At 39.0% G+C, this 19,142-nt stretch overlaps 1 gene segment (V, D, J or C); it reads left to right on the top strand.

Annotated features, from left to right (window-relative positions):
* Nucleotides 1-17,944: 17,944 nt before the first annotated feature.
* LOC109564214 (T cell receptor delta variable 1-like) lies at nucleotides 17,945-18,623 on the top strand. The segment is given in 2 exon segments: nucleotides 17,945-18,080; nucleotides 18,295-18,623. Coding segments are annotated over 2 exon segments (363 nt in total).
* Nucleotides 18,624-19,142: the final 519 nt, after the last annotated feature.

The following is a 19,142-nucleotide window of genomic DNA, read 5'->3' as shown; positions in this document are numbered from 1 at the left end:
TTCACTCAGACTCATGTCCATCGAGTCAGTGATGCCATCCAGCCATCTCATCCTCTGTCATCCCCTTCTCCTCCTGCCCTCAATCCCTCCCAGCATCAGGGTCTTTTCCAATGAGTCAACTCTTCACATGAAGTGGCCAAACTACTGGAGTTTCAGCTTTAGCATCAGACCTTCTAAAGAACACCCAGGACTGATCTCCTTTAGAATGGACTGGTTGGCTCTCCTTGCAGTCCAAGGGACTCTCAAGAGTCTTCTCCAACACCACGGTTCAAAAGCATCAATTCTTCGGTGCTCAGCTTTCTTTACAGTCCAACTCTCACATCCATACATGACCACTGGAAAAATCATAGCCTTAACTAGATGGACCTTTGTTGGCAAAGTAATGTCTCTGCTTTTTAATATGCTGTTTAGGTTGGTCATAACTTTCCTTCCAAGGAGTAATAGGTTAGTTTTATTTGCTAGAATTATTTTGATATCTTACTTGATATTTCGATGTTTATATTTGTATGTTTTATTCTAACATAGTACCATTTATTTTTTAAATGATGTTGTCTTTAGTCTTATACTGTCAAATCTATCAAACATTTGTTTCTTTTTGGCTTTAAAATCACTGTCTTTTTAGAAAATCCTCAATGTATCTTTTAATCTTCATTACCATTTAGTGAGTTATTCTGAGACCTATGCTACCTATTAGAAAGCTAAGCCTCAAAGAGATTTTAAAAGTTGCCTATATTCAGTTAATATGTCTTAGCCCAACTGTTACATTTATTTTTAAATCTGCTAATGTCAAGCTCCAAAGTCTCGGCATTTGTTGCTCAATGCGGCCTCACTGGAAGCAATAAGCTCCAAAATAATGAGTCAATTGGAAAGTCAGTGGAATGAATCACAATGCCCATCACAGAAGGTGAAACATTTCACGGAAAAATGTCAAGTGTTGGAATAAAAAGTATATGTTGTGACTCGAGAAAAGCAATAATCCTTAATTCTGTAAAGAAACATGCTAGTCCTCTAAATATCCAAATGGCAATAGAATGATGTGTTACTGATTGTAGCAAGATTCTGAAACATCCTGAGCTCCTTATTAGCCACACAATTTCCCCAGGAGAAAAGATTTAGAGGAAATGAGAGCACAGGACAGGAAAATAATAGAGAGGTATTCCAGTCCTTGATGTGAGCAGCATCGCTGACATAATATTCTTGGATCATCAAAAAGACAGAAATCTATCCTCCTGTGTAGAATGTGTTCAGTTCAGTTCAGTTCAGTCCCTCAGTCGTGTCCGAACCTTTGCGACCCCATGAATCGCAGCATGCCAGGCCTCCCTGTCCATCACCAACTCCTGGAGTTCACTCAAATTCACGTCCATCGAGTCGGTGATGCCATCCAGCCTTCTCATCCTCTGTCGTCCCCTTCTCCTCCTGCCCCCAATCCCTCCCAGCATCAGAGTCTTTTCAAATGAGTGGAGGAGGATAGATTTCTGTCTTTTTGATGATCCAAGAATATTATGTCAGTGATGCCGCTCACATCAAGGACTGGAATACCTCTCTATTATTTTCCTGTCCTGTGCTCTAATTTCCTCTAAATCTTTTCTCCTGGGGAAAATGTGTGGCTAATAAGGAGCTCAGGATGTTTCAGAATCTTGCTACAATCCGTAACACATCGGTCTATTGCCACCTTCGCATGAGGTGGCCAAAGTACTGGAGTTTCAGCTTTAGCATACCTAAATGTAAATTGCTGTGTTTATCATGCTTTGGAAATTGCTTTGATTCATGAGTCAGAGATGAAGGAATAGATACTGTACTGAGGTCTTGGAAAGTGCAATGAGAGGTGCTGTACCACTTTCCAAACACCAGAATATCCCTCCAGTCACTTTTTCACTCATTTCTTCCTCTTCACAGACTTGGAGCTCACTTTCCTTTTCCTCACTTCACTATTCCTGAAACATATCTTTTCGTTCCTTTTGCTTATTGAAGTGTTCTCAGTCATCAGCCCAGTACCCAACATATAGTAGGTGTTCAATAAATATTTATTGAGCAAAGAAATATTCATGACTGGTGTTACTAATAATTGCTAGGGATGCAATAAAATATTGAAAGGGTGAGTTAGATTTTCTATAAAAATAGAAGAGACAGTCAACCTCATACGGATTTCATAATGAAGACAGGGCTATATTTGAAAATATTTATTCATTCATAAACTCGTTAATCCTTTCCTTCTATTTCTGCTTCTTTTCCTTCCTCCCTCCCTCTCTCTTTTCCTTCTTTCCTCTCTTTACTCCTTTTTCCTATCATTATTAGTGAAATAGGTCATGTGAAACTTTAGTTTATTCCAATACAAAATTATTTTTTCCATTAAAATTCCCAGCACGTTGTGTTTCTCATAAAGTGGTCGACACCATGTATTTTGAAAGATTAAAATTATGTTTAACTAGAGTCCCCTGCAAAGAAGCAGGAAATTCTTCTGATTTTAGAAAAATAGATACAAAAAATAGTTATTTAGATATCAACTGGTATTCTCATTCAGTTCATCTTCCATAATTATAAGCCAACAGAGGTGTTAAAAGTCCGTATGGTATTTCAGTAAACCCATGCCCATAGTAAATCCATGTCCAGTTACAACTGGACATATTAGAACTGGACATGGAACAACAGACTGGTTCCAAATATGAAAAGGAGTACGTCAAGGCTGTATATTGTCACCCTGCTTATTTAACTTCTATGCAGAGTACTTCATGAGAAACTCTGGGCTAGAAGAAGCACAAGCTGAAATCAAGATTGCTGGGAGAAATATCAAAAACCTCAGATATGCAGATGACACCACCCTTATGGCAGAAAGTGAAGAGCAACTAAAAAGCCTCTTGATGAAAGTGAAAGAGGAGAGTGAAAAAGTTGGCTTAAAGCTCAACATTCAGAAAACGAAGATCATCACTTCATGGGAAATAGATGGGGAAACAGTGGAAACAGTGTCAGACTTTATTTCTTTGGGCTCCAAAATCACTGCAGATGGTGATTGCAGCCATGAAATTAAAAGACGTTTACTCCTTGGAAGGAAAGTTATGACCAACCTAGATAGTATATTAAAAAGCAGAGACATTACTTTGCCAACAAAGGTCCGTCTAGTCCAGGCTATGGTTTTTCCAGTGGTCATGTATGGATGTGAGAGTTGGACTGTGAAGAAAGCTGAGCACTGAAGAATTGATGCTTTTGAACTGTGGTGTTGGAGAAGACTCTTGAGAGTCCCTTGGACTGCAAGGAGGTCCAACCAGTCCATTCTGAAGGAGATCAGTCCTGGGTGTTCTTTGGAAGGAATGATGCTAAAGCTGAAATTCCAGAACTTTGGCCAGCTCATGTGAAGAGCTGACTCATTGGAAAACACTCTGATGCTGGGAGGGATTGGGGGCAGGAGGAGAAGGGGATGACAGAGGATGAGATGGCTGGATGGCATCACTGACTCGATGGAGGTGAGTTTGAGTGAACTCCAGGAGATGGTGATGGACAGGGATGCCTGGTGTGCTGCAGTTCATGGGGTCGTAAAGGGTTGGACATGACTGAGCGAATGAACTGAACTGAACTGATGCCCATAGGAAGCACAGTGCTTGTCAAACCAAAACTGGTGAACAGATTTTAAAAAGCATTTTTTGATTTCTGTTTTTTTATCTCTGTTCAGAAATAATCCTTACAAAAAAAAAAAAATCAAGTGCCATTCTTACACCAAACGTGTCCTGCTTTAAAACATTCTACTGAACTTATCTTTAGAAATTACAGAATTAATGAGTGCTGTTTAATAGAACTGTTATTAGTTCTATCACTAATTCTACCAATAGAGATTCACCAATAGAGATTCATGAGTATATGATCTCACAAGAAAAATAATAGGAGTTAGTAACTTGGAGCTCCATTGGCACACTCTGTCTTTTAACTATTTTCCCCTATAGCTGATACATTAAATAATTGAATCAGGAAGAGATTGTTGGCAGTGCACACTGAGGATTCTAATGTTTCACAAATTCTAGCTGTTTGCACATCTGAGGGACTGAATCTAAAGTTAGAAGAATATCTAATTTGTTCATTACACCAGAATTGCATAAAACTGGCAACACACTAAGTGATTTTTAAATAAATTAGTAACAAGTATATACACAATGCAGAACATAGAGAAGAAAGCATCCTGCGCACAAAGAGGATGAGAAAACTTCAGAAAATAATTCATTTTATTAGTTAGAATGAAAATTCAGAAAACTACATCACCCATGGAATAAATACATGATAACTATAAAAGGTAAAGAAAAATTCTAAAAGTAGAAGAAATCCTGAAATAAAGGAGAATGATATGACCAGATGGGGAGGGTGACAAAGTAAAATTTTGTGATAAAATTGATACTGGAAAGGTGGAAAGATATTACACTAAAAATTGGAAAACATTTGCATCCATGTGCCAAGGATAAAAGATTTATAAATAGCAGTCAGAATGCAGATCTGAATGTAAGAATAATGCATGAAGTTAATAGAAAAAATTCAGAACTTGTTCATTACTTTGTGTTAGATACACATTTCTTAAGTAGGACACAAGTATCACTCGCTAAGCATCAAAATGAATCTATATTCATATATACATTCATTTTTTGTCACTTTTCTGTACAGCAGAGATGGGCACAACATTGTAAACCAACTGTTTCATTAAAAAACTGATCTATATTAAAATTATTTCAAAAGTTAAAAAGATAACTAGAAAATCTATTAAAGGATAACTAGTGAATATATTTATAGTATTATTATCTTATGAAATTTAATATTGATTATCAAAAATAATATATTATCAAATATCATCTATCACATATATCATCAAAGGGATAATTTTGATTTAAAAATATCTCTTTCAAATTAACAAGAAAACAAACAAATTGATAGAAAAGACAAAGGTCTGAAGTAGGTTTTTGACAAGAGAAGATATTCAGATAGTCAATAAACATGTCATTCCTATAGGATACATAAGCTGACATAGCTAATTTACACTGGCAGAAATCAGAATATTGTTGTATGTGGGGCAATATCATAAAGAGAGCACTGAAGGGCTGGTAATGCTCTGTTTCTTGATCTGAGCGCTGGTTATAAGAGTGTTGGTTTCATGAAAATTTACCAGGCTGTACCCTTATATTACATTTTCTTACATGAATATAATACTCCAATAAAAACTAAAGCGATACATGAGGACCTCCTACTAATTATAAGGTAACAAGAACTAAAACTGAAATTTCAGGTGCTTTCATTCTAGTCTTCCTTTACTGCTCCTGAAATATTTAAGTAAGAACACATTTGTGAAACAAGCATGACTTCCGACCATGGGTAAGCCTTCTCTTAATAGACCATAGATGAAAAATGTGTTATTGGTCTTTTTCATCTCTCTGGGATACAAATGTGACTTTTGCCCTTTGGTATATAGTATTAGGACTCCCCTGGTGGCTCAGCGGTAAAGAATCCGCCTGCAATGCAGGAGCCGCAGGAGTCTCAGGTTTGATCCCTGGGTCAGTAAGTCCCCTGGAGAGGGCATGGCAACCCACTCCAGTGTTCTTGCCTGGGGAATCCCGGGGACGGGGGAGCCTGGTGGGCTGCCGTCTATGGGGTCACACAGAATTGGACACGACTGAAGTGACTTAGCAGTAGCAGTAGCAGTAGCTCTTTATTAGCCACACATTTTCCCCAAGAGAAAAGATATAGAGGAAATTAGAGCACAAGACAGAGAAAATAAGAGCCATTCCGGTCCTTGATCTGAGTGGCATCACTAACATAATATTCTTTGATCATCAAAAAGACAGAAATCTATCCTGCTGCATAGGATGTGTACCTAAATGTTAATTGCTTTGTTTATCATGCTTTAGAAATTGCTTTGATTTGTGAGTTAGAGATGAGGAATAGATGCTTGTACTCAGTCTTGCAAAGTGCAATGAGAGGTGCTGCGCCACATTCCAAAGGCCAGCATATCCCTCCAGTCACTTTTTCACTCACTTCCTCCTCTTCACGGCCTTTGAGCTCACTTTCTTTATCCTCACTTCACTTTTCCTGAAACATATCTTTTTGTTTCTTTTGTTTATTGAAATATTCTCAGTAATCAGCCCAGTACCCAACAAATAGTAGGTGTTCAATAAACATTTATTGAGTAAAGAAATATTCATGACTAATGTTACTAGTAATTGCTAGGGATGCAATAAAATATTGAAAGGGTGAGTTGGATCTTCTACGAAAATAGTAGAGAGAGTCAAAGAACATCACATAAATATTATAATGAAGACAGGTATATATTTGAAAATATTTATTCATAAACTCATTAATCCTTTCCTTCTATTTCCCTTTCTTTTCCTTCTTCCCACACTTTTTCCTTCCCTTCTCTCCTTACTCTTTTTTCCCTATCATTATTAGTGAAATATGTCCCCAAGTATTTTGCTAAGCTCTTCCTGTGAATCTTCAGTTTATTCCTATACAAAATCCTTTTTCCATTAAAATTCTTAATACTTTGTGTTTGTCATAAGGTAGTTGACACGAGATATTTTGAAAAATTAGAATTAACTATATTCCCCTATAAAGAGGTGGGAATTCTCCTAGTTTTAGAAAAATGCATAAGAAAAAGTAATTTAAATATCAATCCATTTTCCACAACTATAAGCCAACAAAGGTGTTAAAGGTCCATATGATATTTCAGCAATGCTGTGTCATAGGAGAGACAGTGCTTGCCAGAAAGCCTTTTCTTATTCCTGTTTTTTATCCCCATTCAGAAATAATCCCTATCAATTAAAAAAATTCATGTGCTGTCTTTGTATCAAATATGTCTTGCTTTAAAACATTCTACTGAAATCATCTTTATAAATTGCAGAATTAATGAGTACTTTTTAACAGAACTGTAGTTAGTTCTACCACTAGTTCGTGCTAAGTCACTTTAGTCATGTCCAGCTCTTAGCAACCCTGTGGACTGTAGCTCGCCAGGCTCCTCTGTCCACGGGATTCTCCAGGCAAGAATATTGGAGTGGGTTGTTGTGCCCTCCTCCAGGAGATCTTCCGGACCCAGTGACTGAATCAGCATCTCTTATGTCTCCTGCATTGGCAGGCAGGTTCTTTACCATAGCACCACCTGGGAACCCTCTATTAGTAGAGATTTATCATTAGATGATCTTACAAGAAAAATGTTGCTGCTGCTAAGTCGCTTCAGTCCTGTCCAACTCTGTGCGACCCCATAGACGGCAGCCCATCAGGCCCCTCAGTCCCTGGGATTCTCTAGGCAAGAACACAGTAGTGGGTTGCCATTTCCTCCTCCAATGCATGAAAGTGAAAAATGAAAGTGAAGTCACTCAGTTGTGTCCAACTCTTAGTGACCCCATGGACTGCAGCCTATCAGGCTCCCCCGTCCATAGGATTTTCCAGGCAAGAGTACTGGAGTGGGGTGCCATTATAGTAGGAGTTAATAACTTGGAGATCCATTGGCACATTGTGTATTTTAACTTTATTTCCCCAATAGCTGTGAAAAGAAGAGAAGCGAAAAGCAAAGGAGAAAAGGAAAGATATAAGCATCTGAATGCAGAGTTCCAAAGAATAGCAAGAGATAAGAAAGCCTTCCTCAGCAATCAACGCAAAGAAATAGAGGAAAACAACAGAATGGGAAAGACTAGAGATCTCTTCAAGAAAATTAGAGACACCAAGGGAACATTTCATGCAAAGATGGGCTCGATAAAGGACAGAAATGGTATGGACCTAACAGAAGCAGAAGATATTAAGAAGAGGTGGCAAGAATACACAGAAGAACTGTACAAAAAAGATCTTCACGACCCAGATAATCACGATGGTGTGATCACTGACCTAGAGCCAGACATCCTGGAATGTGAAGTCAAGTGGGCCTTAGAAAGCATCACTATGAACAAAGCTAGTGGAGGTGATGGAATTCCAGTTGAGTATTCCAAATCCTGAAAGATGATGCTGTGAAAGTGCTGCACTCAATATGCCAGCAAATTTGGAAAACTCGGCAGTGGCCACAGGACTGGAAAAGGTCAGTTTTCATTCCAATCCCAAAGAAAGGCAATGCCAAAGAATGCTCAAACTACCGCACAATTGCACTCATCTCACACACTAGTAAAGTAATGCTCAAAATTCTCCAAGCCAGGCTTCAGCAATATGTGAACCGTGAACTTCCTGATGTTCAAGCTGGTTTTAGAAAAGGCAGAGGAACCAGAGACCAAATTGCCAACATCCGCTGGATCATGGAAAAAGCAAGAGAGTTCCAGAAAAACATCTCTTTCTGCTTTATTGACTATGCCAAAGCTTTTGACTGTGTGGATAACAATAAACTGTGGAAAATTCTGAAAGAGATGGGAATACCAGACCATCTGACCTGCCTCTTGAGAAATCTGTATGCAGGTCAGGAAGAAACAGTTGGAACTGGACATGGAACAACAGACTGGTTCCAAATAAGAAAAGGAGTACGTCAAGGCTGTATATTGTCACCCTGTTTATTTAACTTCTATGCAGAGTACATCATGAGAAACGCTGGACTGGAAGAAGCACAAGCTGGAATCAAGATTGCCGGGAGAAATATCAATAACCTCAGATATGCAGATGACACCACCCTTATGGCAGAAAGTGAAGAGCAACTAAAAAGCCTCTTGAAAGTGAAAGTGGAGAGTGAAAAAGTTGGCTTAAAGCTCAACATTCGGAAAACGAAGATCATGGCATCCAGTCCCATCACTTCATGGGAAATAGATCAGGAAACAGTGGAAACAGTGTCAGACTTTATTTGGGGGGGCTCCAAAATCACAGCAGATGGTGATTGCAGTGATGAAATTAAAAGATGTTTATTCCTTGGAAGGAAAGTTATGACCAACCTAGATAGCATATTCAAAAGCAGAGACATTAGTTTGCCAACAAAGGTTCATCTAGTCAAGGCTATGGTTTTTCCTGTGGTCATGTACGGATGTGAGAGTTGGACTGTAAAGAAGGCTGAGCACCAAAGAATTGATGCTTTTGAACTGTGGTGCTGAAGAAAACTCTAGAGAGTCCCTTGGACTTCAAGGAGATCCAACGAGTCCATTCTGAAGGAGAACAGCCCTGGGATTTCTTTGGAAGGAATGATGCTAAAGCTGAAACTCCAGTAGTTTGGCCACCTCATGCCAAGAGTTGACTCATTGGAAAAGACTCTGATGCTGGGAGGGATTTGAGGCAGCAGGCAGGAGGAGAAGAGGATGACAGAGGATGAGATGGCTGGATGGCATCACTGACTCAATGGACATGAGTCTGGGTGAACTCCGGGAGTTGGTGATGGACAGCAAGGCCTGGCATGCTGCGATTCATGGGGTCGCAAAGAGTCAGACACGACTGTGCGACTGAACTGAACTGAAGCTCTTTCCTTAATCTGAACCTTTGCAGATACTGTCCTCTTTGGTCAGAATGATTTTTCCCAAGTACTTGTTTAAAACACTTATATGTACTCAACCTTTACAGCCCAGGTCAAGCAACATTACTTCTTATGTGAAATCTCAGAGGATAATATTGCTAACATTTAATTATAAATATTCTTGTATCTGGTCCCCTCTTAAGATGGTTTGACAGGAATATTTGCCACTGAGGGCCATTTTATATTTATATTCATTCAAACTGTTTCCTACGAGGCATGAGGAGATTCCTTTTAGTCCACAAACCAAAGCACGGTCAAGTTCTCTTCTCGTCATTTAGCAAATATCTCCTTCACAGCACAAGACGCAGAGATAGGCTTTAGCAAATACGATGGTGTAAGTTGGGAAAGGGCAACCTTCTCCAGTGGGTGACTATTCTGTCTTGGTTTACATCCTTCTGCGTAAACTGTGGCAGGGGTCCTGATCTGCATGAAGACCAGGGAACTTTTAAAACATCCCCAAGTGCTGCTCCAGACCCCTTGCTCTTTTAGGGTGGGAGTGGAGCCTTCACCAACATAACATTCCTAGATTTGTCTTCATTTGGAGTTCAAATCCAACATGCCTGAAAAGGAAAAGTTATCCCAATCATGTGCATTTCAAAGAGCTTTGTTAACTCATGGGATTTTCCTTTTCCATTACATCCTAAACCTGCTTCTCTTTCTGTTTCTATATATAAAGTCATTCAGATTCAGATTTACTTTTGACTTTCAAGAAGTTTTGAGATTTCTACTGTTTGTATAAATACATGGCAACACTTCAAAGACATTAAGGACCCTATAGTGAGTTGGAGGGCGGCCCCGAAAGATACATTCACATCCTAACCCACGGAAACAGTGAATGTGAACTTACTTAACAAAGAATCTTTACAAATGTAATTAAGCAAAGGATGTCAAAATCCAATCATACTGGATTGTCTTGGTGGGGCCTCAATCCAGTGCCAAGTATCCTTTTAAGAGACACACAGGTGAGAAGTGTGTCCTTCCTCACCAGGAAGTCCTTGTGAAGTCTTCTCGATGGAGGAGGAGGTTGGAGGTATACAATCACAGGCAAAGGACCACATGGAGCCACCAGAAGCCATAAGAGGCACGGGAGGAGTCTCTTCTAGAACATTTGGAAGGAGTATGTTCCTGCTGACACCTTGTTGTCAGACCTCTGCCCTCCAGGTTGAAGGGAACCGATTCTTGTTTTTTGGAGCCATCAAATTCGTGATGATTTGTTATGGGACAACTAGGGCTACTGGGGCTCACACAGTTTTCCAAAGGTAACATTTCTAAATAGCTACAAGCAACTCCTGACTGTTTACATTCATGGAAGGGCACTTTTAAATTGCTCTCTGGGACATTTGCATTCAAATTCTCACATATGCAAACATACATATTTATTTATCATTCAACAAATGTTTGAGTAACCACTATTTACCAGGTATTACTGGATCAGCAATTTTTGATCCCGTCACAGAGGGGCAGCATCTGCAAACATAGACACTCCCTGGGGAAGATGGGCGGGTAATAAGGTAGTAAGTCTGATTGGCTGTCTCAAATTGTAGTCACTCCTTTCTATTTTCTTTCCAAAAGGCAGTATAGACTACATTTCTATAGATCTGGAAGAAGCTGATACAAGAGAAACCCTTTAAGGAGCAGGCAGATTCAGCAACTCTTTCTGAAGAGGAAGAAAAGGGAGATGCTACTGTTAGCACCAGTGTTGATCTTATGGATACAAATATCATGTAAGTTTGATTGCTCCCAAAAAATTCAGCACAGAGGAATCTTATCTGCAGGCAACTGTAGGAGTGGGATTTTCTGACTGAGAGCAGGATGTTGAGAAAAACATAAAAACTAAAATGTGGGAGATAGAGGGAGTTGGGGAAGGAGACATGGAAAGAAGGAGAAAATACACAAGAAGAATGAAAGAGACCATTATAGCTGAGACAATAAACATCTAATCAGACTTTCTCTGTTACTTCTCATTGCTTTTCTGAACAGAAATAATGGATAACAGATAAAGCATTTTCCTGAATTCTTGCTTCTGCAAGAAGGAGAGAACTTCACCACGTACTGCAATTCCTCAAGCACCTTTTACAGTTTACAGTGGTATAAGCAGAGGCCTGGGGGCAGTCCTGTCCTCTTGATGATATTAGCTAAGGTTGGAGAAGTGAAGACGCAGCGGAGATGGACAGGTCGGCTTGGAGAATCCAAACAGCACAGCTCCCTGCACCTCACGGCTGCCCAGCTCTCAGATGCAGGAACCTACTTCTGTGCAGAGGCACAGTGCTCTGGAAGCACCTGCTGCCTGTCCCCAAACCTCACTGTGAGCTTCAGGGGTGGCTCCTCCTCATCTCATCTCAGAGCAGGGGCCAGAAATAGCTGAAGTTATGATGTCTATGAAGAAATTGAAATTTTAATTATAAAAAAATTACCCAGACTCAGTGTTACTGAAGAATTCTGTCAAACATTGAATTATACACAATTTTTTGCAGAAAATAGAAAGAAAATAATTCTTCACTCATTTTATGAGGCTAATATTACCCTGATACCCAAATCAGACAAAGACCATAAAGAACCAAAAACTACAGGGAAATGTCTTTTATCTTGAAGATAGACACAAATTTCTGAAAAAAAATTTTAGCAAGTAAAATTCATTGATATATAAAATGAATAATATACCAAGCAGAAATGTAATTTCTTTCAAGAGTGCAAGACACTTTAATATTGAAAATCAATGGATGGAATTCACCATATTAACAGGGTAGAAAAGAAAAATCATATCATCATTATTAATCTAGTCAGAAAAAAGGATTTGCAAAAATTTGGTAGTCAGTTATGGTGAAAACTCTGAGCAACACAAGAAGATGGGGAATCTCCTCAATAGCTAATGATTCTTACCAGTAAAAAACTATGATTTTCTCTAATAAAGAGAACAAAATCAGAATGTCCATTCTCGTCACTCATTCCATACTGTTCTAGATGTTGGAGCCAGTGCAATAAAGAAAGTAGATGTAACAATCTAATAGAGTTGAAAGAAAAAGTAAAATGCCACCATTTGCTGGTAACATGATTATCTATGTAGAAAATCCAAAGAATGTACCCCTAAAATTATATTAGGGAAATCCAAATTAAAATTACAAAGAGAAACCACTTTACATCTATCATAAGGGCTAAAATGAAAATTACTGACAATACCAAGTTCTGGCAAGGAAGCAGAGAAATCGGATCACTCATGCATTGCTGGTGGGTGAATGGCCCAGTCATTCTAGAAAACAATCCAAGAGTTTCACATAAACTTAAATATTCACTTACTGAACAACCTAGCAATCACACTCCTGGATATTTATGGTTGAGAAAGGAAAACTTTATGTTCATACAAAAATATGTACATTAGTACTGGAAATTAACCAGTGATCCTCACTGAATGAACAGATAAATATCCTGCAGTACATTTACACAATGAAACACTATTTATACATCTTTCTCAAGTTCAGTAGGGTTATTTTGCAATAAATCATTTTAAGTTGAAACAATAGAAAGTCAAAAGTTCATTTAATATGGGAAGGAAATCTAAAAAAGAGTGGAGATCAACGTATACATGTATAACAGATTTTCTTTGCTGCACTGCAGAAACTAACATTGTAAAGAAACTATACTTCAATAAAAATAAAATTTTAAAGATGATAACCCATCTAATATATTTAACCTAGCTTCCCTTGAAAGTGAAAGTCACTCAGTCATGTCTGACTCTTTGCGACCCTGTGGACTCTCTATGGAATTCTCCAGGCCAGACTAATGGAGTGGGTAGCCTTTCCCTTCTCCAGGGCATCTGCCCAATCCAGGGATCGAACACAGGTCTCCTGCATTGCAGGTGGATTCTTAACCAGCTGAGCCACAAGGGAAACCCAAGAATACTGGAGTGGGTAGCCTATCCCTTCTCCAGAAGAACTTCCTAACCCAGGAATCAAACCAGGGTGTCCTGCTTTGCAGCAAATTCTTTACCAACTCAGCTATCAGGGAAGTGGTAACTTCCTTTAAATGTGGCCAATACTTACAGTAGCTTACAATTGGGAAAAAATTGTCTCACACAGTCTCTTTTATACTAAAATGATGAAAATCTTATGAATGTGTTGAGTACTGTACTGAAAGTGAAAATCAGGGTGGTTATATGGGTATGAAATGGCTGTAAATGTGTTGGTTGTTGACACTCATGATTTTGAGGCTGACCAGGAGCTCAGCTCACTACTGCTGCCCAGAATCACCAGGAAATACCATACTGCATATTGCCAGGCCAGGAAAAGATAAAACTTCAATATTCCAAGTATGGTTTCTACTGAATGATTACCAATTTCTCACTACTGTAAAGTCAAAAATCCTAAATTGAATTATACTAAGTTGGGGACAGTCTGTAGTGATTAAAAGAAAAGATTATTGATATATGCAATAGTTTAGATGGATCTCACAATGTTATGCTGAGTAAAAAACAATCAATCTTAGAGGCTACATGGTGTATGATTACACTTACTGGATTATTATGATTGTATATATAGTGTGATTCTACTTATACAATAGTCTCAACAGGATAAAATACAAAGATGAAAGTAGATCAGTACTGACCTGGGTTGCAAAGAATTGCAGGCCTCAGGAGGGTGTGCAAAGAGGGTTTCTTTTAACAGTTCTATGTCGTGATTTCAGTGGTGGTAACAACTGCAGATGGTGACTGCAGCCATGAAATTAAAAGACGCTTACTCCTTTGAAGGAAAGTTATGACTAACCTAGATAGCATATTCAAAAGCAGAGACATTACTTTGCCAACAAAGGTTTGTCTAGTCAAGGCTATGGTTTTTCCTGTGGTTATGTATGGATGTGAGAGTTGGACTGTGAAGAAGGCTGAGCGCCGAAGAATTGATGCTTTTGAACTGTGGTGTTGGAGAAGACTCTTGAGAGTCCCTTAGACTGCAAGGAGATCCAACCAGTCCATTCTAAAGGAGATCAGCCCTGGGATTTCTTTGGAAGGAATGATGCTAAAGCTGAAACTCCAGTACTTTGGCCACCTCATGTGAAGAGTTGACTCATTGGAAAAGACTCTGATGCTGGGAGGGATTGAGGGCAGGAGAAGGCGATGACAGAGGATGAGATGGCTGGATAGCATCACTGACTCGATGGATGTGAGTCTGAGTGAACTCCGGGAGTTGGTGATGGACCAGGAGGCCTGGTGTGCTGTGATTCATGGGGTCACAAAGAGTCGGACACGACTGAGCAACTGATATGATTTTAACAAGAGCCTATATATGTGATAAAGTTTCACAGAGCTATGTATCAAAACCAGAGTGAATATAAAACTGAGGTATCAGATCACGATCTGTATTTTAATAAAATCTGGGCAATATAAATTTCCTGGTATGTATATGTAATTATTATATTAGCATATATATTTTAGAATATCAAGCTGCTCCCCAGGCTGTAGTGGGACTTTGTGGTCTCTTCTGCCTAGTTACAAATAATTGGAAACCAAGGCATCAGCAGTTTTCAAGGGTTGCAGAGGTGGGGATGGTTGGCAAAGCAAGTTCTTTAGGGTGGTGGAATGGTTCTGTACCTTAATTTTAGTGGTGGTAATAAGAATTTACAAATGTGATCAATTTCACAACTATGCATAAAAAGGTGGATATAAAACATGTGATAAATATAATATACTGACACATATAATATATGTATTATCTTGCTGTTCCCCAGACTGCTCTGGGCATTTGTGGTCTCCTCTGCTTCCTTGTAAATAATTAGAAACCAGGACATCAGCTGCCTGTCACTCAGAGTTCTAATGGGACAGAAGAATAGATGGTTCAACCTCATATAAACTCTCCTCCCTGTATCACTCATTAATGAGTTCTTTTGAACTTAAATTCTAAGAACTGGCACTGTTTTGGAGACTGTGTCTATACTTCCTTTCCTTCTTGTTTGTTTGCTTTTGTTTCTTTTAAATGAATTTATCTATTAAAATGATGAAACCAAGCGGAAGATTGAGACATACATATTTCATGATCATGTATACAAAACTTCAATCATTAAGTTCTGTGGTATTGACATATACTAAGTGTTTGAACAGGATTGGAAAAGGTCAGTATTCATTCCAGTCCCAAGAAGGGTAATAACAAAGATTGTTCAAATTATTATGCAAGTGTGCTCATTTCACATGCCAGTAAGATTATGCTTAAAATCCTTCAGCTAGCCTTCAGCAGTACGTGAACCAAGAAATTCCAGATATACAAACTGGGTTTCAAAGAGGCAGAGGAACCAGAGATCAAATTGCCAACATTCACGGGATCATGAAGAAAGTAAAGGAATTCCAGAACAACATCTGTTTCATTGACTACACTAAAAACTTTGTGTGTATAACAACAAACTGGAAAATTCTTAAGGAGATGAAAATACCAGCTCACCTTACTTGTTTCTTGAGAAACATGTATGCAGGTCAAGAAGCAACAGTTAGATCAGGACGTGGAACAACTGACTGGTTCCAAATTGGGAAAGGAGTACGTCAAGGCTGTATTGTCAGTCCTCTTATTTAACTTATATGCAGAGTATAACATGGGAAATGCTGGGCTGGATGAATCACAAGCTGGAATCAAGATTGCTGGGAGAAATATCAAAAACCTTGGATATGCAGATGATACCATTCTAATGGGAGAAAGTGAAGAGGAACTAAAGAGCCTCTTGATGAGTGTGAAAGAGGAGAGTGAAAAAAGTGGCTTGAAACTCAACATTCAGAAATCTAAGATCATGGTATCTGGTTCCATCACTTCATGGCAAATAGAAAAGGAAAAAATATAAGTAATGACAGATTTTACTTTCTTGGGCTCCAAAATCCCTATGGATGGTGACTGAAGCCATGAAATTAAAAGATGCTTGCTCCTTGGAAGAATAGATATGACAAACCAGCAGGTGGGCTAAGTTGCTTCAGTCGTGTCCGGCTCTGCATCCCTATGAACCATAGCCCTCCAGTCTCCTCTGTTCATGAGATTTTCCAGGCAAGAATATTGGAGTGGGTTGCCATGCCCTCCTCTAGGGGATCTTCCTGACCCAGGGATCAAACCCACATCTCTTATGTCTCCTGAGTTTGCAGGCATGTTCTTAAGCACTTGTGCCCCCAAGAAGCTTAAGATGGCATGTTAAAAAGCAGACACATCACTTTGCCGACAAAGGTCTGTATAATCAAAGCTATGGTTTTTCCAGTTGTCATGTGTGGTGTGAGAATTGGACCATAAATAAGGCTGAATGCTGAAGAATTGATGCCTTTGGATTGTGGTGCTGGAGAAAGCTCTTGAGAGTCCCTAGGGCTGCAAGGAGGACAAACCAGTCAGTCCTAATAGAATCAACCGTGAATATTCACTGGAAGGACTGATGCTGAAGCTGAAGCTCCAAAACTTTGGCCACCTGAGGCAAAGAGCTGACTCATTGGAAAAACTCTGATGCTGGGAAAGATTGAAGGCAAAAGGAGAAAGGTACAGCAGAGGATGAGGTAGTTAGATAACATCATGGACACAATGGACATGAATTAGAGCAACTTTGGGAGATATTGAAGTACAGTGTAGCCTGGGGTGCTGCAGTCCATGGGGTCACAAAGTTTGGACATGACTTAGTGACTGAACAACAACAAAAAAGTGTTTAAAACCTGTAGATACCAAGTTTTGTAGGAGAACATTACAGCATTATGTCACAGAAAGATCTGGCATATTATCTTGAATTTATTTTACAAAGAGAAAAATAATGAGCCGTTAACAAGTGAGACTGAACACTTGGGACCAATGACATAGAAAATGTGACATCAGGACAATGCCAGGGCACATGGTCTAATAAATGCAATTCTATATGTGGAGGGGACAGGAGTGAATATCCTGATCTTCCTCAAAGTCTAATAAATAAGACTCAATTTCAAATTTCAAAAGAATATTTTATTACTGTATAATTTCTTTCAAAATTTAAAACTGGATAGATGCTGAAAGTCAGATGAACTCATTTTTTTTTTGTCATTTCATGGTGAAGTAATTTTATTTATTGAAAAACCTAAATAGAGTCACAAAACTCAATACAAAGACAGATATATTAATTATTTTGAATAAAATTTCCATTCACCAAGAAGCCTAAGATCTACAAGTTTTTTAAAAGAGTCATTACATTCTGGGTGGAGAAAAGTAAGAATAGGCTAAATGAACGACCTGTTAGTAGATTACAGAAAGTTTCATAGGCTATAGTAAATTATATCTTAAACAGGATGGCAAAACTATTTTGCTGAATAATTATCAATGGACATCAACTTGTCTAATATTCAGTTCTCCTCTGCTCGAATTTTAATACTGATTGCTTTTTTCATGACTTCCTTCAGGATCTGCCTAATTTAATGACCCGGGAAAGAGAAGCAGACAAAGTAAAGGTCTGTGGTGAGCCAGACTTTTTCCCATGCATGCACAGACCACGTGGTCTATGAAAATGACAACCCCCACTTCCTGTTGCGGGGAGTCACACGGGTACCGGGTAGTATGTATATGTGCTGCCAGGCACTCAAAGACACTGAACTCTCAGCTTGAGGCAGAACTAAGCACATTTCAACAGGGGAATCCATGCTTCATGCCGCTCTCCAGTCTGCTCTGGGTGTTACTGGCCTTCACCTTCTCTGGTAGGGATGCTTCCAAACATGGGTGCGAGTATTCAGGGTGAAAGGACTGCACACAGGCATGTGGAGCTTCACAGGGACTTGGGAGGAAAGGAGGACTGGGGGAAAGCAGGCACCTTATGATTTCAGTTTTTTGTCTTTGGATCCTAAATAACTCCTACACTATTTTATTCACTGCTTCATCTTTGTTTTCTGATTTTTTTTTCCCCCCCCACAGGATCTGGTGTGTCCCAGAAAGTTACTCAAGGCCAGTCAAATGTATCCAGCCAAGTGGGGAAGTCAGTCACCCTGAATTGTCGGTATGAAACAAGTTGGGGCACTTACTACCTTTACTGGTACAAGCAACTTCCCAGTGGACAGATGACTTACGTTATTCGTCAGGGTTCAGAAGTGACAAATGCAAAGGAAGACCGCTACTCTGTAAACTTTAAGAAAGCAGATAAATCCATCAGCCTCACCATTTCAGCCTTACAACTGGAAGACTCTGCAAAGTACTTCTGTGCTCTCCGTGACTCACAGTGCTTGAAGTAATAGGAAAAGCTGTACAAAAACCCTGGAGCTTAGTAAGCGAGAGCCCCCCTGCTGCAGGACCCCAGCTGAAATGCACACCCACAGACCCTAGACAAGAAATGATAGTCCTGTGGTTATTTAAGTTGTGGTCTGGATCAGAAGATTTAGTTCCAGTTAAAGGCACCTTTTACGTTATTTGGAAACAGGTGTCCAGAGTAATTTTCTACTAATATATTCTCCACTTGAATTTTTGACCCTAAATCCACTGTACAGAACATGTGTAAAGTTGTCTAAATTTGAAAACTTGCCCCATAAATACTTTATTTTTTTTCTTTTTTTTTAATTTTATTTTATTTTTAAACTTTACATAATTGTATTAGTTTTGCCAAATATCGAAATGAATACTTTAAACTGGCAGTTTTACTTCATCACAAACCTGGGTCTAGTTGTGTGGAATCACCATCAAAACTATTTCCTTAATCGTTTCCTCTTAGACTTTGTGTCAGGGCACAATCAGAAAAGCAGAACCATGGGTGATGAGGAATAAGAGATTAG

The sequence above is a fragment of the Bos indicus genome, chromosome 10, assembly GCF_029378745.1.
Source record: "Bos indicus isolate NIAB-ARS_2022 breed Sahiwal x Tharparkar chromosome 10, NIAB-ARS_B.indTharparkar_mat_pri_1.0, whole genome shotgun sequence".
Taxonomy (NCBI): domain Eukaryota; kingdom Metazoa; phylum Chordata; class Mammalia; order Artiodactyla; family Bovidae; genus Bos; species Bos indicus.
This window is presented reverse-complemented; position numbering and strand designations above follow the sequence as displayed.